This window comes from Bemisia tabaci, chromosome 5, assembly GCF_918797505.1.
Source record: "Bemisia tabaci chromosome 5, PGI_BMITA_v3".
NCBI classification, from domain to species: domain Eukaryota; kingdom Metazoa; phylum Arthropoda; class Insecta; order Hemiptera; family Aleyrodidae; genus Bemisia; species Bemisia tabaci.
Window position 1 is genome coordinate 56,057,500 of NC_092797.1, and position 27,724 is coordinate 56,085,223.

General features: G+C 40.8%; 1 protein-coding gene across 4 annotated transcripts in view; it reads right to left on the minus strand.

Moving 5' to 3' along the window:
• LOC109030904 (alpha-tocopherol transfer protein) overlaps positions 1–27,724 on the minus strand; it is a 103,876-nt gene that overhangs the window by 23,415 nt on the left and 52,737 nt on the right. Inside the window, exon 1 of one of the 4 annotated variants that reach the window (XM_019042118.2) lies at positions 24,390–24,608. The exons of 2 other annotated variants lie outside the window; for them this stretch is intronic. In XM_019042118.2, the coding sequence (XP_018897663.1) occupies positions 24,390–24,432 (43 nt within the window). In that variant the 5' untranslated portion in view covers positions 24,433–24,608. Of the gene's footprint in view, positions 1–5,916; positions 6,248–24,389; positions 24,609–27,724 lie in introns of those variants that run through there. One more of the 4 variants, XM_019042117.2, reaches the window with a different exon arrangement.

The window sequence follows — 27,724 nt, forward strand, 5'->3', positions numbered from 1 at the left end:
ATAGATTTTTTTTTAAAATTTGTCTTGTTTCCTTGAGTTGGGAAATCTAAAAAAAATTGTCGAGACAGAGGGTGGCGCACCAGAGTGGGAAACGTCAATTTTTAGCGCACTGACCGATGTACAAGGTTTTACAGGTTACTTGTGATATGACGTCACATCACATTGAACGAGTGTGTATTCGTTATCAGTTGGCAACTGTGCTAGGCTCCTCTGCGATTGTGAGTGATATCAACTTGCTTTTGCGCAAAGACAAGGTCATTAATTATGATGAATATTAGCAGTAAACGATGAGTTTAAATAGCTAATTATTGTCCTGTATATAACTGTTTGAGGATGTGAGAAAGAGATCGCAGCTTCCTCACCATCGATGCTGAGTTATACTTTTTTTGGTTTAATGACCTCAAATTTCAACGTCAGACACGCAGTTTCTTATTCTAAAACTTTAAAGTAGTCTTAAAGAATCGATTTTCAAAAAATGTTGGGCAAAATGCTTTTTTGAGCCACACGACGCGGAATTGACCTTTTTGAACGGTGACATAAGTGGTGATCTAACTTTTCATCTAATTTTTCCTTCCTTACTCGAGGTAAAGGTTGGTAGATCTAATCATAATTAGAGTGAACGCATAGTTAACGCGGCTACGTTTAACAATAGGTCCGCTATCTAATTTTGAAGTTATTTTCAATAATTTTGAAGCGAAACTAAGCGTTCTTCTTATGGAAGTAGACTCTTTCGGATGGAAATGTTGAATAACTTCATCACTGAAAAAAAGTATGGTAAATTTTATGAGGAGTATGATAAATTCTATAACGAGTCTACTTGATTGTTGAACTAAGCTCCTGTGGGGTAGAGTAAAGATAATCAGATGTCTGGAAGCATTAATCGTATACTTTTGGCGAATATGGGCAGAGTTACACCATTTGCTGCCAGTCTCTTGGTAATTGGAACTCTATTGCATGCCGTGATTATTCTAACGCGAGTTCGAATAATCGCGCCAAACACAGTCCGTGAGTGTGACCGACGTTAAACGTAAAACAGTGCCTGCAAGACTGCATGAATACTTCACGCATTGCGCCAAACAGCGCGGTTGGCGTCCAGCCCATAGTAGCGCCTACAAGTCTGCACGAATACTTCTCGCATTACGCCAAACGCAGTGCAGTCATACTAGCGCCTACAAGACTTTCGGAATGCTGTAGGACTGCGTGTCATCATTCTTGACTGTTTGCTCCAGTTTTTACCATAATTAAAGGGAAAATCTGTATCCTCAGTGTAACAATTCAGAAACTCGGATGATATTTAATTTTCAATACTCCAATACTTCAAACCATATTTTTTCCGGGGACAAATTGATGACTCGTCCCCAAACTTTTGTAAGCTCTCGAATGAAGAATTTTGGTAATACTTTGATGTGTTTGCCGCTCTGGTTTTTCTGGTTAATATTTAGTTTCCAAACTCGATTCCGAGGCAAAATCGAAATTCGGATTTTTTCGGGAAAACATCTTCGTGGCGTATCCTACAGTGGCGAGGCCTAAGTGATCGATTATCGATCTTTTCCTATTTGAAGCTGTGGTAATGAATCGATTATTAGGGTGTTCGTTGTGAACACCCTGTTCATCGATTCTTTTCCATAGGTTTAAAAGGCAGATCAATCGATATATCGCAAAGCACGCCACGCCACGGATCTAGTGTTGTCACTGCGATCGCAGACACATCATATGAATAAGACGTCAAGGCTCGCGTCTTGAGCGGCACCGGCGCACAGTGGATCGAGTCAATTAGAGAGGTCGGACACGAAATTTTTGACTAAAACTGCAAATTTTGATGTTTAGTTCATCACATTTTAAATTCGAGGGGTGCCACTTGAAGAAATTTTTACGAGGAAATCAATGGAACCGTTTTAAAATCTGAAAGTTTTGATTTGACGGAGAGTTATAAGCTTTTAAAGTTTGTAAATTTTGTCCGACCTCTCTTATTGACTCGACCCACTGTGAGGCGCGGCAAGTCATTCCAGTCGAACATTCTCGGGGGCATTTGTTTGACCTTTCTTTCGATTCCTCGTCGCTTTTAATTTCCTCCGACCGCAGCGCGTCTTCCTGTCGAGGAGCTTGCAGAATCGGATTCATTATAGATCGAGATGAAGATGCGAATCACCCACCGGAGATAAATCAGACGCCACTTATAAGTTCGTCATTTGGCAAATTATTTTTCCAGATGAGTGCTCAGCGCCGTGTAGGGTGGTCGCCAAGATGAATCTAATTGTAAGTGACGGGATGACGTATTCAGATGCGCGAAGATGGCCATAGAGCTCCTGCCTCCAGAGATTTACGATTTGAGCCATCATCTATTCTTATGTAATTAAAAGCACGAGACTCCAACTGGAAGCCCATAAACTCAACTTCCAAGCTCGGGAAAAGCTCTTAAAGTTGAATCGAGACACACGGAAAGAATGGAGGTCCGAAGACTTGTGAGCCTCGGTTTCCGTTGTTAGTAATGACCAGCATGGCTCATGGATATTCAGACTTGTGCTTTTTCTGCACGTTAAAATATATAATTAAGTTTGACATTCGTCATGCGAAAAAGGCGCAGCTCTGAATGCGTGAGCCATACTAGACATTATAAACAAAGGAGGCCGGAGCCTATTATTTTTCAGACTTCCAACTTTTTTTCATGCGAACGTCGTGGGGATACACCTCGGTTACACGAGTATTCCCTGTAACTCGACGATATTTCAGCAATATTTTTAAAACATTGTAAGGATTTGTAGGATGTTTTTCAATGACTACATTTCTTGTAAAGAAAAATTCAAAAGTATTACAATGCCTGGTGCATTGCCGAAAACATTTTAAAAAATGCTACCGTAAAAAAATATTCTAAAACTTTAAAAAAGTGACTGTTGTCGAATTTTGTTTAAAAGTGTTTTATCAATGTTATGCATAAAGACCAATTTTTACAATATTGCAACCTCGACTTTTGAAGCCCCCTCCCGTTCATAGAAGAGCAATCTTCATAATGTATATTTCCAAGATGAGGTTCACTGAATTTTTTTTGAGCTTAATAGTTGATCAAGTCGCACAACTGGCATGGAAAAAGATGGTTTAAAAAAAATCCTCACACTATGTGAGAACCTCATTCCTCAACGGTGAACAACGAATTCTGTCTAGGAAAAATCCCAGTCTCCGAACATGACGAGGCGTATGATTCAGTGAAGTTACACCGAATTTGTCAATAATTTCGTTTTAAAAGGACCGAATCATACAAAATGCATGATCTCCAAAAGTCAAAGTATAGACAAGGAAAATTAACAATAACACACAGATAAGACTGTTCTTCAGCTCCTTTTGTAAAGGCTTCAGTGAAGGCACATTAGCTTTGCAGTTATATATGTAAATCTCTGGCCATTCAGAACGTCTTGGCCATTTTAGAAAGTCGATGAAAAAGGAATGAATTATAATAAAACATGAGAATGAACGTGAGAATGAACTGCTGGAGGAAATATAATACTCTTGGCTTTTCGTATAAGGTACAAAAAATGTCGGTGATTTGAAGTTAATTATTATTAGAGGTCAAGTATATTAACCCTCTGCTTACTTTACTTACAGACTTCGGGCAATACGAGAGGAAAAAATTGCCAGCTTGCTACGAGACGGTGTTTGAATGTGTGACTCAGCAAATTAGATTAAGCAATTGAAGACCTAGCTTCGCACAATAAGCAACATATTTTCAAAATACAATGCTTGCCATTCAAAAGCTTTCATCACGAGAAACTGAGATGAGAATCGGACGTCATTCAGAGGAACAGAACGGAGATGGTGTTTTGGACTTCCTCTTGATATTACAAGAATTTCCGCAAGTTGCTAGACGCGATGACAACGTTTCTCGCACGTTGTGGACTTAACTTGCGTTACTTTCCGTATTTGCATAAATACAGTATTAGTGAGCACAAGCCATGACCGATAACTTTTGACCCGCTCAAGAATCAATAAAGCCTGTTTATCGTCTGGTAGCAAAGGTTAAAGTATGTACATGCCGTGCACTTGAACTCCATACAATAGCAACGGGTAACCTAGAGACTTACTTAGATAACTCAAATGATCACCACACTAAAAAAAAAGTAAGACAAATTTTACCAGAATATATGTGAAATTCTATCATGAATCTACTTGATTTTTGGCCCAGTGATACCGCACGGTATGGAGAGCCAGACATCTGGTAACAGTTACTATACCTCTGGTGAATGCTATCAGAGTTATAGTATTTGCTATCATAGAGTACCTCATCATTACAATACTCATTTCATACCACCATCATACCTCAAACCTTACTTTGTGTAAGTGAACACTGGTAGCACCGGGTTTTAAAAGAAAAGCGAAAGGGAAAACTCTAAAAAAATCTGTTTAAATATCTAAGTTAAGAAACCTTTTTTGTTCCTATTCCTGTAAAAATGCTACCTTACTCGTCAAAAGTGACTTAATTTCAATAAATTGTAGCAGAAATTTAACATGAATATAACATAAAATTTTAGTTTTTAACGTCGCATATTTTGCAATTATTATCGCACTTTGCACCGACATGAGCGACTTTTAGAATCATATAACATTTTTACGCTACTTTTTTTCATACAGTTGTTCAACGAAAATTTCACGTAATGTTACTTGAAGAAAAGAGAAAATCTGAGAATTTCCTGACTCCGAACGATTTGCTGACGGGGTTTTCGAGTATTTTAGGTGTAAATGCAATGCTACAACGGTAATGAACAATATTAGTTTCTCACCCCACCGCTATTTACGGCAAATGGGAAAGGTTATTATTATGGGGTCAGCATTGAAGTCCCCTTTCCCGTGGAAAGTTCTTTAAAGGAGATACATTTTTTAATCGAATTATCACGTTTCATTGGTCGTTTGAGGGTAAATAACACACTAAAATTTCAAATTGAAACATTCTTTATGAGAATAGTGTGGCATTTTGCCGATCAACTTAGGTCAGTATTCCTCGTTCTTTGGCAAAGAAAGTTTATTCCCTCGGAAAACGTTGCCCACATGAGGAATCATGGTTTCAATATGTGACTTAGCAGCGGGGCGATTATTGAAACTGTATAGACAAAGCTATAGACAAAGATGACATAGGGGGTATAAAGCAATTCTATTGGTTGAAATGGGTGTTCTCATCGACTAAGGGGGAAAATGATAGACTAACTGTCGGGTTTCTCGTGGGTTGCCGTTACTTAGTCGATTACCTACCTCCTTTGTCCATTGCAACAACCCGTTTCCACCAATAGGATCCCTCCAAATCCCTTTTGTCGTCTTTGTCTATCGCTATATCTATCAGTTTCAATAATCGGTCCGCTGTCTGTCTCATTCAGCGCGGCAGCAAGGTTCCACGAGTGAAATAAAACAAATGAAAGATTGGAAATGTCAATGAAATATTTCATGAGCTTTCACAAAACTGTGAAAAATATGAAACATTTTTCCAGGGGCTCGGTATGAAACAGGCACTTAAGACCACCGAAAATAAAAAAATTAAAAAATATAATTTTTTGCGTTCAGACAAGAAGTATATAGATTTTTTAAAAAAAGAGAGAGACAAAATGTGACCCGAACTATATGTAATGAGGTAGAAAAATAGTGCTAGATCCGCAATATTTTGCGGGGAAAGCAAGACCAATTTTGGTCAAAAACGGCCATCTCTGGGCTTGCATTCCCCGCAAAATAGTGTGATCTCAGCATCACCACCCTGATGTAAAGAAAAGACAATCAAAAGTATTCTTCAATATTTTTCAAAAATGTCTGGAATTTCGTGAAATATCTCACATGCAATTGCAAGAACTCATTTTTCAGGGAAAAATTGCGATCCTGACGGCAGCCGAAACCTCGGCCTTTTCAACCTACGAAAAGAAGAGAGAAAGAAAAACGGGAACCAACCACCAAGTTTCTCCCAGCTTAGCCGGTCGCCGTAGTTGTAAATATCGTGACCCATGTTAAAATCTTCCGGTCAATTCCAAAACTTCCAACACGAATTTCCGAAACACGCCGATCACAACACCGCGATTATGACGATTAAGCGACTGGTTTGGGCTCTTTCTCGCGATCTTCCGATTTCACTAATGCGAGAAGATTGATAGAGACACTTGCCCGGAACATAACGAAAAACGATAAGGTGGAAGCTCAGACTCGACCCGAGAGTTTTCGCATTTCCTAGGTGGAAATTTGATCCGATTGTTGTGGAGCTTCGGTTGCAACTGCCCGATGGCCGAAGAAGCTGCGTGTAAATTCGCGGAAGACGAGCGGCGAAAGTGCACGGGGCGAATCGCGGCCGCGGATTGGAAAAGAAAGTGGACCACCGCCGCCGCGTTGCCAGGTCGCGGGGTCTCGTCGGCGTGACGCCGCCAGCGCCACCTCGTGGATCCGCGCTAAGTTTCGCCACATAATTGATAATGTATAGTGTATACTCAATCAGCCCCTTTTCCCCAGGGCCGGATTTGCGCTCAGGGGCCCGCGGTGCTGGGGAGGGAGGGGGAAAGGTCCCGCACACTGCGAGTTGTACACTCCGTGAATTGAAGGCGGTACCTCCGGCAAAGGGTGGAGGGTGGGGCAGGAGGGACCTGGCCCCCCTAGAATTGAAAATAAAATCAGCTGCCCCCCCCCTCCCCGCTGTAGAAGTTATTAATGGTAGGAAAAACTTTTGTCAAGGATGATTATCTCTTTTGATTAATGAAAACAGCGTGTTCATTTAGTTAGTCTTCAAAAATTTACACCATAAAAGCCTCAGAATGCCACCAGTTAGATTTAAAATTTCAAATATTTTCCAAATCTATTGAATATAACAAAACAATTGGAAAGAATCTTTTGCTGAAAGTTGAAAAATTAATTTTTTCTCCCTCTGAACTGAAGGGTATATCAGCCCTCTTCCCTCTTCCTCCGTGGTAAGGGACCAGACCCCCTAGCAAATTACCTACGTACGCCTGTGGGCGGTCAACGTTTCTAAGAAAACAAAGGGTCCCGGATGCCCTCGTTTTGGAACCTTAAATCCTTAACTGTAAGGGACCCCCTGATACCCCCTGATATCCTAGTTTCAGGACCTCGAAACACTTCAAGACTTTAAAGGCCCCCAAAAGATTTGATTGAAACACTCGTAGAGAGGGAAAATTGAAAATAGTAACAGAAAATTTCGTTCCAGGGGGCAAGCACCCCGCCCGATCCGGCCACGCTTTTCCCTTGTAAAACGTACCACCTTACAACAGTTCGATGACCACCTCTCACCAGACCATATAAAATCAAGATGAGCGATGGAGATAGCTGCCGGATATTTTGCGTAATCTTGCAACTATCCCGCCCAAGCGCTGCATTTTCGCCACGCCACATGCCTGATTATTAATATTTCATTCTAATATTTACACAAGGCAAAAACCACGCATCTACCCGACGAGTCCGTTGACGATGGCGTTTCTTACTGGGCACTGAAGCGATCACGCGGTGCAGTGATAAAACGATCGTATTATACCGTTAAATAGGACTCGGATTGGCTAGGAAATTTCGGTGAGGGGGGAGAGGGGAAAATGGGGGGAAGGAAAGGAAGGGGGGGGGGCTAATATTTCGAGACGAATAAAGTTGGCGATATTGGGACGCGCGACCTTGATCTCGGGCACGGAAATGGGTCACTGCTCGCCGCCAAAACGGAGGAAACAGAGCCGCGCTAGAAACAGATTGCGTAACGTCTGCTCCTACTATTTACCGCGGCATACGTTCATTCCTTCTTGTCAAGTATTGAATACCTATATGTCGACGTATTTATACTCAAAATGGAACTAGGTTCACAAAAAAATATATTTTGAGCACCTACAATCTAAGCCATGCAACCGAGTGAGGCAAAGGTTACTTCACGAGGTCAATGCTATCTTTGCCTAGTGAGGTGATAAGCATCTTTTAGAGCAAAAATAAAATCAAATACGCGTAATGATGACTGGTGATTGTTTAATTAGGCAGGGGATGCCAACCCTGTTTTGCTCGATTCTCTGGTGAGCAGTCATTGTTAGACGAACCTGAGCGTCAGGCTTATGTGTAAGGCCCGCCGGGCCCGCAATCAACTTACGCCACTGATGAGCGTTGATTTCCAAAAGTAATTTCTACACTGTAGAATAAAGGTATCATTTTGGATTTTCACAAATTTATGGTCTCTTTAGTTCAATTTTAGTGGACACATTGCCCGAAAAAAAACACGGCGGACGACATCATACACCGTGGTAGTGGTACCGTGATATTATCCGTGTTTTACGTCGAATATAACTAGTGGAAAAGTCAATTTGTGTGTATAACTGATTGGTGCGCGTTGACCTCCGTAGATAAATGTTACACTATTGGGAGAATAGCAGAGCGGGATCTTTAAAATATATGGTATCAAGAGTGGCGGTAGCCACCCCCGGTCGAGGAAAATGACGTCCTACTAAAGTCCCGATAACAAACGGGTGGCCGACACTCTTAGTCACAGGCAACTCCCTTAACTTGAAAATTGATTCGGTTGCCATTCGACTGCAGCCCAAACGACGGCACGGATTCCTACGATCTTGGTGTCTACGGACGCATCTCAATTAGGACTACAAAGTGGAAGAGTTTCAATAAGATCCATTGAGTTTTCAAAAAGTTATAAGCACTTAATGACCCAAAACAAGGAAAATTTTACTTTTTACTTTGCCGGGAAATTTGAATTTCAAGAATCCAGGGTACTGAGAAAGTCACTCAAACTCCGCGATAACGGTAAACCTTAGACCCATAAAAGTGGGTACCTAAAGAATCGTCATGTTACCGTGTCCACGGGTTTTTACAGTTTTGTAACATTCCTAGTGATCTTAAAGAGAAATTACGGAAAATACGACTAAACTGCCCGTCATGACCATCTTTAACAACAGATTTCTCGCTTACCCGGCCGCGGATTGTAATGGAGCCTATATAAAGGGCACTCCGTGAAGATGTGAGGATTTCATTTTGCCACATAAAAAAGCGCTTTATCTCACGGATAATCCAGCATCCGCTTACATCCTTCAAAATTTTAGCTATAATTTTTGAATTTAGAAAAAAACCAGTAATATAATGGTTCAACGCCATTGGTTCATTCTGTTCAGGTTCGTCCGAGTTTCGGGAACGAAATTCCTGTCGTCGTTATCAACCTCCATCTACTGTATTTATTTGTGAATAATGAACAGATGTAATTTAAAAGTTCAATTCATTTTAGATCCTAACTAATATTACACACTTATATTATTACGCCCACTTTTATCCCGATACACTACTTCATTGGTTTCTTAAAAATCTCAAGTGATTTCTGGTCGGTCGTTGCCAACCTCTTTAACTAGTTGTGAATAGTTGTGAATAGATTTACCTAATTTGGATAAGAGTTTAATTCTTTGTAGATGCTAACTACTATATTTACATACTCATATTATTACGTCTCACGTGTTCTACTGGAGCCCGATATACTATTACCTTAGTTTCTCTTAAAATTTTCAAGTGGTATCTTTATTTTATTGAACGAAAATGTGACAAATTTTTAAGTGAGGTTATGTCGTCATGTTTATGTCAGTACCTGACCTAAGCGATAGATGTAATTCAGGTAAATTACGTTAACGAAATTACACCGAAATTGTGCCAAACTCTAAAGAGGAAGCAGCATTTACATCACAGAATGCATGCTCGTGACTAAAGTCTAAAAATTACTGGAATATGAGCCTCGGCCTTCACATGCGACTGTCACTGAACTTCGACCAAAATTTATTCGCTCTATATCTTGCCATCAACCTATGTGCTCTGGAGTGATTATGCTTCTCTGAAGTGTATGTTATTTACATTAAGAACATGTTTCCTTCATGATTTATCTTGGAATCCTCCTATCTCTTCTACCGTTCTTGTTACGCGTGGCTTGCGAACCTGAGTATGTGAGGCACAATTCCATCCCTTTTCGGAACAGTTCAATCATAGGTCAACTTAATGTCACATAATCAAAGGTCTTTGACTGTGAGCATTTGCTCAAATTGGTTTCTTCTGAGTCGCTTTGATTTTGCGTCAGGAGTTGTTAGAAACTTCATTTTGCCCAACAATGTATAACAAGGTCTTTAATGAAAGGTATGTACCCGTTTTATTCTCATAATTTCATAAGTTGATGATAAAAATACAATGAAGGCTTCATTTTCTTGCATAAATTGCTGTGTGAAATGGGTGCGTCCATCCCTCCTCTATTTAAAAGAGTAACAGAATGTATCGCCCATCTGTTTAGAGGACTTCAGTATTAAGATACGTAGGTACGTGTTCCTGTCTAGTTCCATTGCAATAAGTGTGATCGTGTTAATCAAGGCTAAATACAATTAGACCCCATGGTATCAATGTAATCATAAATGCCTCTCCACTCTTACCAACTAGGTGCGGCATATCCTCCGATCAAGAGATGGAGATTGCCGTCTCAGTAGGTACGAGGGTGAGCCTACGAACCCAGGTATGGTGACCGTAAGTACCGCTTTGGCCTCTCACATTCAGATAAGCCTTTTTTTCTAATGAACTCATGCCAATACTTAGATCTCCAGACTTATTTACTGCATTAAGAACACATAAGATAATAAATTAAATAGGTCAAGTCAGTTGTCAATCTTTATACCAAGTGCAGGTACCAACATAATTTTTTGTCATTGGGTGGACAAAGGACACTAGCTGCAATGCAGCGATTCATAGATTCAATTGTTCCCAACCGATCCGTGATTTGGCATCACTCCTTTGGATAAAAAGATCACGATATTTCCATTATTATTAATTAAAAACATCATTTAATTTGACAACAGTTCTGTGTGCGTTTCCCACTGTCTGAAGTTCAGTAAAAATAAGGACTCAATTGTGGTGGCCACATTCTTCATGATGCAGTTAGAGTTACTTCTCAACCATGAACCAATGAACACCTGCAGATTCGTTTCAGAATCAGCATTGGTGCGCTCTCTCGCGGCTAACGCCGAAACCCTAGTTTTCACTTTCACTTTTCTCCACCAGTAGCGCTGTGTGAACCCGACGGCACTTATCATCATTGTGGCTTATGGAGAAATCAAGAACTACTTGTGTTTTTTCGACATTTTTAATTCAATCATCATTAATTTTTGCAAATTTTGCTGCAAACGGGTAGTTAAAGCCATAGTGAATCCATTAATGTATCATACTCTTGAATAATATTCCAAAAAGGAAGTAAATTGAGACTTAAACCAAGTGTGAACCGACAAGCATTTCTTATCACGGCGGCTTACGGGAAAAGCAACGACTGCTTGTGTTTTTTCGACATTTTTTAAGTCAATCGATATTAATTTGTGTAAATTTTGCTATAAATAGATGGTCAAAGCCATAATAAATCCATTCATGTATGTTACTCCTGGATTTTATTCATATAGGGATTTAATTTCTGACTTATACAAAGTGTGAACCAAACCGGCATTCTAACATGGTGGCTTATGGAGAAATCAACAACACTGCTTGTGTTTTTTCGACGCTTCGGTTTTGCTAGTTCTTCGTACAGCCAGACCTTTAGGTACTTATTCACCCAAAAACGACCTGATATAAACTACAAAAACCCTCAAAAACATTTTTCGGGCAAAAAATCCGGTCGAGGAAATTGACGTGTCACTTCCTTTTCAAGTATAAGATAGGCAAAAACCTTTGATGAATTCCCAAGGTCCACTAAGACTAATAATCATCAAAAAGTTCAAAAAAAAAAATAAATCCCTTGCCAAAAATAAATAAAAAAAACCGATTTTGAGATAAATCCCTCGAATGAACTTGAAATCACAAAATCGGTCGAGGATGTCAACTGAAACTTTTCCCCCTTTAATTATGAGCTCCGCAACAAGCGTGACTCGCTTGTACCTTTTCATACACGAGCCGCACGAATTCATCTCTTCTTCTCTCCTCTCCTTCCGTCCATGGACAGAGGTCCAAAATTTTTCGGATTTACTGACGCGACCGGCTGCGGCTCGGTGCGTAAACATGGGTGGATTATACTAAGATTACACATAAGTCAGAGAGAAACACGTACAACCTGTCGACTTAAGTGGGGCTCATTCCGTGAAGGGACTCAACTCCTCCACTATAACAATTCCACTAATAATTTTGCGATTCAGAAATCCCCTCACTTGTCCGGACCTAACGTGTCTGTCGAAATGTCATCCAATGGTACAGATGTATTTTATACTTAACTGATAGAGTATAAGAACAATTATTACTTACAACCTACCTACCGTCCAAAGCAAATGGTAAGCTCCCTTAAAAAAAAAATCCATGTTTCAGATGAATCATGTTTCGAAAAAGTCTAACATGTGGTTATGGAAAAATGGGTCGACTGGTGAAATTGCAACCGACTTGAAGCCGACATCAGGGATGATAAGAAGGCACCGATTCACTGAGAGCATCGAGCCGCAGCCGGTCGCGTCAGTAAATCCGAAAAATTTTGGACCTCTGTCCATGGACGGAAGGAGAGGAGAGAAGAAGAGATGAATTCGTGCGGCTCGTGTATGAAAAGGTACAAGCGAGTCACGCTTGTTGCGGAGCTCATAATTAAAGGGGGAAAAGTTTCAGTTGACATCCTCGACCGATTTTGTGATTTCAAGTTCATTCGAGGGATTTATCTCAAAATCGGTTTTTTTTATTTATTTTTGGCAAGGGATTTATTTTTTTTTTTGAACTTTTTGATGATTATTAGTCTTAGTGGACCTTGGGAATTCATCAAAGGTTTTTGCCTATCTTATACTTGAAAAGGAAGTGACACGTCAATTTCCTCGACCGGATTTTTTGCCCGAAAAATGTTTTTGAGGGTTTTTGTAGTTTCTGAATGTACTAATAGTCATTTTTCTGACGTAACAGCGTACCTCAATTTCCACGTGGTCAGTATGACTCCATGCTTTCTGCGGCTCACTTGGAAGGAAGTGAAAATTCGCCCTTACGTCAGAGGGTCGACAAAATATATTACACAAAAAGGTACTATGAGCTACGAAAATCCTAGGCACGTGGTTCTTTTTCATGTAATTCAAGTAGACAAAATTTCACGTTAGGTAACTAATATTTCCGGCTCGCGCCCATAAAAACAACTATCTGCATGGAAACTAAAGGCAAAAGGCCAAAAGATAAATTGCATACCCCTAAGGCTATTTTTTAAAGTTCAAAGAAAATCTGGTGTGTCCGCACCCGCTCACGGAAATTTTTTCCGAACTTTTAAAATCAGTGCTTTTTCAGAGTATCAGTTCGCCGTGCTAAGTAAGAACTTTGTATGAGCCTTTCTTTGCCAATTTTTTTTTTGAAAAACCACACATTTTCAGGAAAATTTTTAAATATATTCCTTCCGATTTTTCATAGAAGTTTGTTCGTAATTTCATCTAAAAAGCCTGGAAATTTAAAGGGAAAATATTCAGAACTTTCCTCTAAAATAACTATACTTTATAAAGAAAATTTGGCAACATTCGAATGCTCATGCTGCTGTGCTGAGGATAAACGCCATATGAACCTTCAGACGTTGCCTCATTTCCTTCAATAAAAACTAATTTACCGGGAAAATGCTGAATATCTTTCTTCAAAATTGAGACAATTTTGTTCGCAATACATAATCTAAAACGTATGAAAATATGACTTTCTTGAAAAACCCATGTTTTATGCGGAAAAATGTAGCAACTCTCGATAGCCCATAGGAGGTTTTTCCTAAGGACGGCATGAAGGTATAGCCGTGCTTTTTCAGCGTGGTATAGGCACCCTGGTCATGGTTGGATCGGAGTGGCATGCAGGAGCCCCAGTTTCCCGTTTGCATTCTCCGGTGGTTGCTACTGCTACTGCAATGCTTAATCGTTCGTTATGTTGTCGGTCGCTCTTCGTTGGGAAAGTTACTCAGCAGCGCGTTGCATTGCACAATGACCCCGTTGTGGCGTTTCCTACACGACGAAAACGCTCCGCTCACGGCTCTTGAGCCATTTTGCTCGAGCTTTCGAGGCAGCATCGTCGTTGGTCCTCGCACAGGAAATACTTAACTCCGAACATGGGTTTTTCTCGGAGGAACTCCCCAAAATAATTGCCAATGAGAACAGGGACCAACGTTAAACGGAACTATGTGCATGAAGACATGATCCCTGAGACCCATAAGAATATGTGCATAAAAGGGCTCACGTCATAATGCACATAGTTCCGTTGGATAGAAATACGTCCAGTTAGTGCACTCTTAGATAGGCGGTGCACGACGCGACACGACGTTGCGTTGATTCGTAACCCCTGGGACCCTGGATACAACTATTCGTGCTCTTTGGATGCGCGTGTTGCATAAGCAAAAAACTGAAGGCGTTTCGACTTTCCGCGCCCGGATCAAGTGCCAAGTGGATCACGATTGCAATGCGGTTGACGCTTCGTCCCCTGTCATTTTTTAGATATTCTTGGACCCGATTTCAGATGCGTTTCCGTCTAAAGGACATAAAAACAGGTTTCCGCTCGATGTTTTTTTTTTCCATTTGCCTTCTTTTGTCGCAGCTGGGGAATCGGCTCCTTCTTGTGAACTTAGCGCGAAGAATAATTTCCTTCAATTTTTTTAGCGCACTTACGAAGGAGGGGTGTCGATAAGGGTCGTTTTTGGGCCGTCCTCGCTGAATTTCCTCAACGATGCTATGCGCATTGACGGTTTACGTTTTACGGAGTGCATCATGATTTGGTCATATTCGGTCTGTTTTCAGTTCTAATACTGGCATAAATCTGGGTCTGAGGGCCGATTTTGGCGGAAAATGCGGATTTTCCTGCATGCGACTGCAAACATGCATTTCTCATAAAAATCGACCATCAAACCCATTTTTAGGCCAGTTTTAGACCTGAGAAGAGACCGGAAAGGACCGAATCATAATGCATTTCGGAAAGTATAGATCCTCAATGTGAAAGACATCGTTGATTTGAGGAAACTCGGGACGGGCCCAAACACGGTCCTTATTAATGTCCCTCCTTTCATGCGCACATAGAACGACAATTTTCTTCAAATCAGTCTTTTGAAATTGCACGTTTATCGAGAAACTGGGGCCGCTAGAGAAAAACGCCGGATTACAGGAACCGGCCAGTATTTTTGAACTCTTGCACCTTGGAAGCCCCATGAAGTCCTGTTTTGCGCGACCAATCAGAACGCAGCACACAACCGGTCAAACTCTCTCTCTCTCTATACTTATGTATATTATTGCGTTTTCATTGGCGACTAAAAAGATACGATTCCAATGATCCGACGGGCGGCGAGTGACTAAGTTCTGCGGGACTGTGACGAAATTGTGGAGATTTTTGCTGAAAGCTCCTCTCGGAACACGCATTCGAAGGACGCACTTGCGCGAGTGGCCGCTCTGAATATAATTGCGTGACACTTGCTCCGACGACAGAAGGATTTATGATGTAAATACTGCATTTAATGGATTAACGTGAGATAATAATTAGAGCCGGGAGAGATTGCTCCTAGCACCCGCTTCAATCAGGCTAGATTTTTAACGAGGACTCCGGCTAACGCACGATCAATATTGCTAGAACCTCTTTTCGATTTAGAAATAATAGGGGAAAAACGAGACACAGCTCTTTAGTAGTTCGAGATACGAGCGAAAAAATGATTTGATGAGACCAAAAACTTCAACAAATTCCAAGAAGGAAAAGAGAACGTATAGAAGAAGACAAGATTAAGAGGAAGGAGAAACGAGCGAGAGGAAAAGAAGAGAAAGATGAAGGAAAGAGGAAAAAAGAAGGGATGAGAAAGAGAGGACGAAGGTGAAGAAAGGAGAAAAAGGAAGAAGAAAAAGGTAAGAGAAGCAGATAGAACGAAAGAGATAGAAGAAATGAAAAAGAAGTGGAATAGTTGTATCATCGAGGATTTGCTCTATACATTTTTTTTTCTTTTTACAAAACGAGAAAAGATTACATAAACGCTATTTCTGTTCGCCTTCAATATCAAAGTAGGCAACATGCTTTTTACCGAACCGGAAGGGGATATCTTAATGCCATTTAAGTTCGCCTTCAATTTTTAGTGTAGGCAACAAAAGCTCCTACGTGGTCGAATATTGATATTATCCCTTCAGGAGAGTATAGTCAGACTGTCACACGGGCTCTGTCGCCGACGTTTTTGTGAATACTTTTGTTAGAATCATGTCAACTTATTCAAATATCTAATAAGAGAATGCGCGGGAGAGGAGGGAGAAATAAACTGCATCGTAATATGTAAAACGGTGCTCAACGCATCAAAAAAAGGCATGATGCATGGCTGAGGAGACATCAGTTATTTTATTCAAAATGGTGAGCAATTTTCAAGAAATCATTCCGAGAGAGCAAAATTCTCCATGTCCGGACGGGATTGCTATGGGAAAAGAGGAAAATATGAAAATTAGCTCTGGCAAATGAGAGACGATATGAAAACACCATTGCATGACCCCACCCAGTGAAAGGAAAGACTTTTTCAGCCTCAACTTCTATAATGCTTTGGAGAACTATTAAAGAGTTTACATATGCAGTAATTTTGTCGCAATATCTTTAAATTTAGATAACATATATAATATCATCTAATCCCCCCCCCTCCAAATAGAGGAAAGTCAGGAAACACGTGAAAAATTCTATGGAGCCACAGTTCCGTGATAATCGAAGTTTGCTCTGGGAAAAATTCCTCAGGCGATTAAACAATTAATTGATTTGTAAGGACAAGCTATAAAGACTGTAATGCGTCCGTGCAACTGAGTGTAATGTCACCTTGAGTCATCACCGGGTTTGAATGCACAAACAGCAGTGGGGAGGCGTGAACACTCGATTATCGATATTTTCCCATTTGAAACTGTGGTAGAGAATCGATTATTAAGGTGTCAGTCGCGAACACCCTGTCTATCGATCCTTTTCCATAAGTTTAAACGGAAGATCAATCGATACATCGCAAAACAAGCCACACCACTGACAGACAGTGTTCACAAATGCAGTCTCTTGCCATTGCCAGTCTACAGGATGACATAGTCTGCATACCTTTAGCTTACTGATACACGAAATTCGATTGACATGATGGTAAGCAATATTCTTTGCCATCACCGTATCATTGGGTGGGATTGAAACTAAGGTATCACGAGATACGCTCACATCAAAGATCCATGGAAAACACATTGAATACATAGGAAATCTCAATAGTAAATTTGTAAATCATTTGTTTTTGTTTAAAAAAACAAAAATAGATAAAAACAAAAATCAGAGAGGATAAAATTCGCTATTGAGAACAAAATGATAGATTGGAAAATAACTAACGGAGATGTTGAATAAAACTTTCCTCGTTTACATTCGTTGTTGTAAAATTGTTAGAAAAAATTCAGCACATGAGACAAATGGACGTATTCCTGCCAAACGGATCTAGGTGCATTATGACGTGAGCCTTCTTATGCAAATATTCTAAAGGGTCTCAGGGCTTATGTTTGAATGCACATAGTTCCGTTTTGCAGAAATACGTCCAAATGAGCTTTATAACTGTTAAAATTGATTCAGTCCGTAGTTTCGTCCGAGGAGATTTGGTTTTTTGACGAGAGAGTTAAAATTGAAAATGTTCTGAGTGTCTCCTTGTTCTGTGAGAAATTTTGATGAGAATCTATGAACTGCGATCGGGTGTCTAACCTTGCGCAGTGCAAGTATACACGAAAATCATGAGATTGTGAGTAATTCAAGAAAAGGAAAAAATTCGAAAATATTGTAGGTGGATATTAATAAAACAAGAGGGGAAACAAGTGGGTCTCGCATTAAGCACAGCAATTTTTAGATGCTGCGATAATGCGCCGCTTTCAATGTTCGATCTTTGTGTAAGGACACTGAGAAAAATTGCATGATTCCGAGCAATTGGAAAACGGGAATAGGGAAAAGCAAAAGGGAAAACATGCAGAAATGAGAGAGAAAAAGGAACCTATTTTTACACGAAGCTTTACCTTTGCGACGACAATGGGCCGTATCAAATGACTGATCTTTATACAAGAACACTGAGGAAAATTGGATGATTCCAAGTGATATAAAAAACGGACATAGGGAAAAGAAAAGCAGAAAAATTGATGAAAATGAGAAAAAAAGAACATATTTGTATACAAAGTTCTAACTTTACGACGAAAATGAGCCGTTTTACATTAGTAACCCTCGTGTATAGCTATCGAAGAAATTTAAACGATTCTAATCGATTTAAAGATGGAAAAAGCGAGAAGGAAATTAACATGAAACGAAAAAAGAGGAAACTTATTTATACACGAAGTTTTACTCTGCAACGACGCTGGACCATTTTAGGTAAATGACAAGCGTTAGGTACTTACATAATTTTAAAAATTGCAATGGAAGTTACTGAAAAAAAGAGGGAAAGACGGGAAAGGAGAAAAGTAAAAAAGCGGCATTGATCACTGAAAGGGGAAAAGGCGGGACTTCTTTATGCCCGATGTTTTATTCATACGATCATGATGGACTGTTTTAAATTGTTGGTCAACATTTATTACACCTTAAATCAAATTGTAAAACCTACGAATTTCCTCCAGGTGTACTTCTTTACATTGATTCTTGAAGGATGAGAGTACAAGCTGTGCAGAGCCAGGTACAAAGCCAATCCTTGAGAGACGCCGATATGGCAGTACTCCACTTGCAGAGGTACTCTACTTTCAACTCAAAAAGAAAAGAAAAACGAGAAATAATCTAACATTCATCCTTGGGGAAAGTGTACTTTCGACCTTCGAATATAATCATAATTAATAAAAATAAGTATACCTCCGCATTATTGCCTTGCTTCGACGGGGTAAGAGTTTTCAAATTCTGAAGGCAGATAGATCACTTCTGCATAAAACGTCGAAGTAATCTAGGACTATGGAAATAAATTATTGAACAAGGTGCATCTCATGAAATACTGTTTTAACGAGATACAATGTTCTTAAAGTTCCTTGATATAGACAGATATTTTCCGCTTCATAACGATCATTTAGTCTCTGCACCCTATCATTGAGTTGAAAATACAGTGAGAGACCAAACAGGTCGGCTGGCAGCGTGCTGACGCAGAAATAAGAGGTTAATTCATGGAAAATTGAAATCAAGTCAATCGCGGATACAGAATCAAGGTGACCTCCTGTTTAATCAGGAGCTTTACCGGAGTGACTTTGTCGCTGTCTACGGTAAAGATCGGACTATGAATGATATAATGATTTAGATATGAATTAACCTACAGCTACCGGAAGATGTGGTTGGTATACAGTGTAGATTGTACAGATCATACATAATATAAACTTTTATACCCATAAATTGGAAACCAGGGAGAAGGAAGCTCAAAAAAGTTTGACATGCTACGAAAGAGAAATTATTTTGCATCAACGGATTCTGGGTAAAACGGGAAATCTTATTAGAACCTGCGGTCTCGTATATTATAGGGGAAATATTCGAAGGGTGCTCCTACTAGTCTAACTAAAATTTTTAGTTGTAGCAATGATCTGTCGCATTGAAAGTGTTAGTTAGACAACAATAATTCTACCAGTTCCGGAAAAAATGGGCTAACTAAAAACGTCCACTAAGTTAGGTAAGTCCACAAATGTAAAGTCCACTAAAATCAAATTCAAGCGTCATATTTTAGTCCGTGTGTAAAATTATATTGACGGTATCGAAATGAGAAAATTAAGAGAGAATGAGGTGTTATTATCGTAACTCATATTTTAAATGAAATGTTAATTTCTTCTTTAGATCCATTTTTTCAAAGTGTCTTTGGTAAATACTTGGTTTCATTTCTATCCTAAACTCTAGTTCTATCTGAGTTGAAAAACGCTGACTTCGCGAGTTTAAATATTTGAGCCTAACACAGAGCGGAGCGGCGTGTTAGCAGCGCAGAACGCGCACTGGCGCCTACAAACCTAACGGGATACTTCACGCATTGCGCAACGCGTGAAGTATCCCGTTAGGTTTGTAGGCGCCTATGCGCATGTCACGCTGGTTGCCTGTAGAGTCCCTTTATACTGAGAGTCAAGACAATTTGAATCCATTTCTGATTGGTTCCCGTATTTTAGGCCTCCACAGTGTCACAAACGGGAATAAAGATTACATTTTCACCAATTGCAAAGATTATAATCTGGAATGGACCAAGGAATTACGGGTTCGGCAAGGAACAAACGGAATGAGAGGAGGAATGGAGAAAGGCATTTGAGAATGGGCCGATCAAAGATTACGAAAAACGTTCAATTTCTGTAATCTTTATTCCCGTTTGTGACATCCATGAGCCGAATTGTCTTGACTCTCAGTATAAAGGGACTCTAGTTGCCTGCCGCGCCGCAACGCTTTAAGCAACTATTTCGGACATTAAATCATGTGGACTTAATAGAGACTGGAGTTAACGTTTAGTAGACATAAATAGCGATGGACATTTATTTAATGGACGAAAGGTAGGTGGACATAAAGTCCTGGAAGCTGCCACGCTGTGGAAAAACGCCGTATGGACCATCAGGCGTTGCCAAATTTCTTCCGATAAAATACGAATTCTTACGGCAACTGTCGGATATTTTGCTTCGAATCACTCTCGCAATTTGATTTAAAATATGTGAAAATTTCAAGGAACGTAACTCACAACCCTCCTCAATAACTAGAGTTTCATTCGGGGAAATTTGACAACTTGTGAAAGCTCGTAGTGCGTTTTTCCATAACATGGGAGTCCTGGTGTGTGCCGCAATGGCTGGTTCCCTTTGGCCGGGTCTCCAGTTTGGCAATCGGTTTTGGATCGTATGACGTCACCATCACGTCAGCCACCCACCGCATCGGCCCGGGCCCGGCGTTTCTGCTTTCTGCTCCGCTTAGCGTTTTTCATAATCGCTTTGGGCGGGGAGCGGGGCCGTGGGGTGGAGGGGGGAGGGGGTCTGTGGCGACAGAACAAGGAACGGAGCTCCGAGTTTTTATCGGCCGGGTGCCCGGGTGTCGCTTCCTCCCGGGTTAATTATCATCCACAACTTTTACCCCCCGAGCCCGACTCTGGCCGCGGCCGGCATGACTGGCGTGTCTCTCCGACGGAGCCCGTTGCGTCATCGATTGCGCTCCGCTGCTCATCTCGTTCACATCGGTCCATGACGCCCCGCGCCGAGAGGTCGGACCGTATGTCTGAGTCATGCGGTCCACGCCGCGCTATCATCTCCGTGATTGGTCCGCTCCATAGTTGCCGGAATAGGATGTCCCTCCTAAAATGCTCCGAAGGGAGCCCGCAGAGAAATTCCCCTCGGAACCCATGAGGGCCAACGAGTCCCCACCGGCAATTCGTGATGGTTCCCATTGGGACCCACTGAAATTTCTTGAGGTGAGGAAAAACTGGAGGTTTAGCTGCCAAAGTTCCGGTCGAACATCTGAGGTACTCCGATATATACTGAAAAGTTCGAGTCACACATCTGAGGACTCCGGTATTTACCCCAGTGCTCCGGATATTTGACCCCAACTTCGGCAACTGGACCTCAAATTTTCAGATGCGCGATCCGAAAACTTCCACACGCTGGCGTTCTGAGCGCTGGCTTCCAAACAAGAAACGTATATACTACAGAAGGGATAGCAGTACGGGGTCTTTAAAATGTATCGTCTCGCTATTCATGTGATGTTATTTACTTCCGATTTTTCAATTAATGATAAAAACTGCTATGGCTCACCAAACACGAGGCACTCGGGTTGCCAGAAACAGTTTGACGCATGCCATTGCCCGAAGCAGATACCGTGAATCCGAAGGGGTCGTGTAATTGTTTACATTGGTAAATAATCTTTAGATAACCCGGTATCCTCAAAGTTACGAATTTTCCACCCGGATTTTTATCGTCGCACAGTGGACCGAGTCAGTGGGAGAGGTCGGACAAAATTTAGAAACTATACAAGCTTATAACTCCATTTATACAAAACTTTGAGGTTTTAAAAATGGTTCCACTTGTTTGCTCGTGAAATTTTTTGATAGCGGCACCCCGTACTATTTAAAATGTTACGAAATATAGACAGAAATTTGCTGTTTTAGGCAAAAATTGTACGTCTGACCTTTCTGATTAACTCGATCCATTGTACTTCGTGAGATGACCGTCTGAGAATGCGAAGCCTCCACCGGGGATTGAACCGATGAAGCTCTCGCACGCTACAGGGATTTACGATTTCATAAGTACTTTTTGCGATATAATATTTTGCAAGAAACACGATGATGCAAATATTTTTTCTGACAGGACCTCTAAATCTGAAGAAGCTGTCAAAGTGGAGTTGGAGTTTAATGCGGAGAAAACTAGTGGCACCATTGTGTTCCTCGCAAAATTTTACGTAAGGAAAATTACTTGAATCACAAACTCTGCGAGGCATGCAAGAGCTCAATCAGCGGCTAGGAGGGGGTCGGGAGGGGGGGGGGGTCCTCCTACACTTTTACGGGGTAAGCATGGATGTCTCGTCTTATGAGGACTTTTTAAGCCATACAACGGTGAAGACTTTGAACAGAAAAGGGTAGTGATCGCAACTGTGACGTCCATCCTCCCATACAATTGATGGTAATACACTAATACAGTCATTATAAAATGGACAAATATAAATCATGAGGCACCATATCCATTTTGATATGAGCCCTTTTATGCATGTACTCTTCAGGATCTCAGGGCTTGTGTCAGAATGGACATAGTTCCATCTGATTTAAATGATTCCAAATGGTATGCGTTAAAAGAATATTCTTTGAGTATGAGTAGGCGCAAAATTGGGTTTCGAATAAGTATAAACTCGTTACGGAAACGGGCAATTTTTACCGCTCAATCGGTTTTGTAAATTCTGAAGTCGATCGAAATGCTGATCCGAGGTTATAAACGCATTCTAAAGACGGAATAATTGCTTATTAAAAAGTGACTCTCCGAAAATTTAAAGATTTCCGGAGGATCTGGCAAGTATGATCAAGAGTCTGTCAATCTTGGTTAGTCAAGATTGATGCAACAAACGCTCTCACCGAATCAGAAAGAATGACGAACATATTTCCAAACCTGGCGTGAAAAATGAATGTATCTGCGTTTAATCGAAAAGCGTTCAGTTGGGACTAAAAATATAAATCGGCGAGTTATCTGAGTACTTAACCGCAAAAGTAGCTCCATTCTTTCGATCCTAGCCTGTCGTTGACTGCTTGTGATTTTTTTCCTGCGTTGTACGTTTGTTAATTTAATGGGTAGGTAAAAAGTTATATGACATAACTAGAGCTTAAATACAGAAAATCATAACATTAAAGTATTTACTATCCCGATTCGCAAGGTTTTTTCAAAATGTAAATTGTCTGAAATAAACGCAGAAGTGCATCTTTACATGAATTTCACTCGCACTTTTCCAGAAATTCTATGTTGACAATGAGATCAGTTCATTAATTAAGTGCCGGAAAGTTGTCAATAGAAGTTCAATGAATAAAAAGTTCCTGATAATCAAGTGAACAATTTTCTTACACATCACAGGTGGCGGGGTTGGTAAGGAAAAAAAGTACCAAATTACAAATTAGCTTCTTAACGAAAAACAATCGATTACCCGACATGTCCGATTAAAAGAAACATCTTATTCGGATTTTTTGCTTTTTTCCTATTTGAATGGATGTTCTCAAACAGTTACATACCCAGGGAATTATTCCACCTATTTTCTTATAGTTTCAAACATTTTATTGACATTTTCTTTGCGGGAAAAAGATAACTTCGCCAACTGGGATGGGTGGTTTTGAGGACTACAAAGTTAAGGTATTTCTCTCTGAGTTTCGTGGCATCTCCAAACTTACATTGGGATTTTCTTTTTGAAAAATAGATAACTTCACCACCTGAGATGGATGACTCCAAAGGGATACAAAACCAAGGTATTTTCCTTCTATTTTTTTGTGGTTTCAAAAGATTTTACTGGTATTTCCTTTCCGGTAGAAAGATGATTTTGCCACGGGGGATAAATGATTTCAAAGAGATAGAAAATAAGGTACTTTCCTTCGATTTCTTTGGCGCTCTCGCACATTTTATTGGAATTTTTGGAAAAAGACATGAATTTGCCAATCGAGGTAGATAGTTTCAAAGGAATGCAAATGGCGGTATTTTCCTCCTATTTTTTTGTAGTTCTGAAAAATTTCATGGGAATTTTCTTTTCGGGAAAAATATTACCTACTGCACCACTTGGGATGGCTGGTCTCAAAAGGACACAAAACCATAGCATTTTTCTCTCATTTTCTTATGGCTTTGAAAAATTTCAAAGAGATTTTCTTTCTCGGAAAAACATTACTGCGCCACTTGGGATGAGTGGTCTCAAAGGGACACAAAACCATGGCATTTTTCTCTCATTTTCTCATGGCTTTGAAAAATTTAATGGGAATTTTCTTTCCGGGAAAAAGATAACTATACCACTGGGGAGGAGGGTCTGGAAGGGATACAAATGCATACCTGTGATTTTCCGCATGACGAACTGCGGTGTGAGGTCAGCCATGGCTATGGGTAACTCTTAATCCTCGCACAAGGAAACAACACGGGGACCGCTCGCGAAAGACACTTCCGAAAGACGACGAACCAATCTGTGGAGAAGGATCAAGCGCGAAACTGACCGGTGGCCGGGTCCATAATTCGTGAGCACCGGTGGTGAACTGACTCCAACGGGCCCGGATCATTTCGCAGTGGCGGCCGCGGCGGCCTTGGGGGCCCCCGGGCAAGGGCACGCGCCACAACCGCCGGACCCCCGTTCCACTCCCGCGGGAGTTGCGCGCTTCTCGGGGCGCCTCCGCCGTGAACCCGGAGAAGAGATCCGCGCTTCGGGGCCCGTTTCACAGATGCAACGTTTTCAAGGACTCGAGGTCTACGAGTGGCGCGGCGCAGCGGGTGGTGGGTGGTGGGTAGCAGGCGCATCCTTTGACATTTCCACCCGACGCGACGCGACGCCTCCTCGGATCGTGGTAATTGACGAAACCGAGCGACGCACCAGAGCGCTCATTAAATCCGATGATACGAGGAGATGAGCAGCTCCAACGTGGACCGAGAGCTTTCGAGCATCGCGAGGTAGGAGGGGGCCGATGTCTTCGGGAAACAAGGCTGTGATGGCACGTTCACTACACAAGTGGTGCGGAAACATGAAGAGGGTGCGATGTTAAAACCGAAACTGAAAAAAATAATATGCTGTTTTAGCACTTGAGATATCAAAAATGTGCCTGGTGATCCCGAGATACTGCCTTTACTGCCCTATGTTGATTTTACATCCTATGAATGCAAATTCAACTGCGTGGCAATCAAGGCTGCATCTTATTAGACCCATTTTTGACATCCTGGGTTGTAAAACGGCGTACCATTTTTTTCAGTGGAGGAGTGAAATTTGGTGCCGGAGTCTACATAGCGCCCAAAACCCCCGAGTGATATGAGTGCCAAGTGAAATGTGCACCATAAAAGCTTGTGACGTCCTCCAAAAAAAGAGTGGATTCCGCTGTGTGAGAGTGTAAGTCACACCCCACTCCGAAATCTTCTTTATCCCTTCGAGGGATAATTCGCGGAAGATTTCGTTCAGTAAGAGCGTGATATACCTTTCGATCAAGTAATCAGTTAGAGAAACTTAAAAGTCGTCGTTTTCAAAGGGAAATAACGTAGATTCCATACTTGCAAAGATAACTTGCAAAGCTTGCAAAGTTAACACAGCCTGTGCAATTTTTGTTCACAATTTGTCTGATTTGCGAATGAGGCCTACTTCACACGAGCACAGTTCGCTGTCTTTCGGGGGAACTCATTATAATGCAGCTATAACTTGTTCATCAAACTCCCCAGTTTGCCGCACCAATTCCTCCTAACTGCGCTCGTGTGGACAAGACCTGAGATCAGAAGAAAAGGAATTTTCAGTTAAGAAAGCCCAAGTTTCTCTTGGTTAAAATGCGATCTGCGAGGGTAAAATTGTCAGGTTGGCAATATTAGAATTTTTTTTTTATTTTTCCTAAGAAAATTCTAAAGGAGGCCTCCCCGGGGCACCCTCTTTCTCCCAGATCCCTCATGATGTAGTGCCCATTGGCTCTGCCACAAAAAAGTCCTAGTTCCGCGTGGTGGGGTCTACGGCCCTTCAGGGAGGTTCAGGGGGTCAGGTACGATAACCATGTCAGACTGCTTTCAATTTGGGATGAAATTATGGTGACCACCGATTATAGATATTTAAGTATGCGGGTGTACATACCATAATTTGAACTTGGTTATTTGCTCAATTTAAAACTCACCTGAAACAGAAGAAAAAAAGGAGAAAATGAGAACATGGTTACATCGAAAAACTTAGGAGGTGCAACTTTTCAGAGCCTGCAAGAACATGGTACTGCTAGTGTTTTCTAAATTCAACTCTCGATTTAAAAAACAAAAGTCTTATTCAAGGCAAGGATTAAGATATATTATTAAATTATGGAATTGTTCTTCAGCGGGCATTTAAATGCAATTGTTATGCACCGTTGGCAAAATTTCGCAGTCCGCGAACTGGCCAGCCTTATTTCCCAGTTTGTGTGGAGGAGGATGTTGAAGAGGTGAGAAATGCAAAAGTGCCTTCAATTTTGAGCATGCAACGCGCACATCCGTAGACCACGAATAGTTGCATCAAGGCGCTACATTCATGCACAGTCATGTCAGTTTGGATAAAAAATGAAATATACAAATAGGTTAGTATTTTTTTTCTGTGCGACAACAGTACTTGAACTTGCACACGTAGCAACAAATGTAAATATGCATGTTCGCCCCATGACAGCTCACCTCACTGGCCAGTTCAAATTACGGATTTACCGTCACATCCCATCGGAGGAAGCGTGAAATTCCCACGGTTGATCACGCCAAGAGGATGCGCTGGTATGAAACGCAGGTATGATATACCATGATAAGCCGCTATGATAATAAATGGTGTGATACTCGGAAAAGTGATAACCACCCCACGACCAACTCCGCTTGCATTGCTTCTATAGTGATAACAGCGATTGATTGTTAATTTGGACACTGAGTCCACCGCTGATTTCGAAAGTTCAAGACATGAAATCGGTAATATTGCCTGAATAAACATTGTATCCGATACCGCCGAATGGGCGATACGGCAATACGCCTGTAATACCGAATAATAATTTCACTTACTTCAACCTTATTCCTGCTGAAAAAATTAAACATAGGTTGGTTGGTTGTGTTATCAACCCAATGTGGCGTCATTTTTCTCACTAAGGAGGGAATATTTCGCAAAGGGTAAAATTCTCCTTATGCAATCAACCAACTTGTGTCTAGTTTATTTTATGTTCAATTTTTCATTTTCTCAATTTAGTACATAATCAGTCAAAACAAGTTGACTATGGTATAGGTGAAGCACCATTATTATGCAATGCATCACTTTACATCAATTACAATACATTCATCGTGCATGACTTTTTAGTGATATGAAATTGTAGAATAGCACTAGACTTCCAGGAATTCATTTAGGCTATTAAAAACCTTCCTAATCAAAAATTTCCCGAGGAAAGTAAGAATACTGTCAGGTCGAAGTTTTTTAAACAAAGTTTAATTTTTATAGTAATTTATTGAATATTTGAACACAAGAATGTTTCATACAAGATTCCGAGATCTTAAAAGAAATTTTGACGTTATTTAAACTATCGTGTCTACCTTTATAATGAGGCTTATAATTTGACTGATGGGTCTCGTTGCTTGTTCTGAAAGGAATTCGACTGACTATGGAAAAGAGCTCGCCGTCTTGCGCCCCCTTTACTTCACGGTCTCAACTTTGATATCTTTTTCCA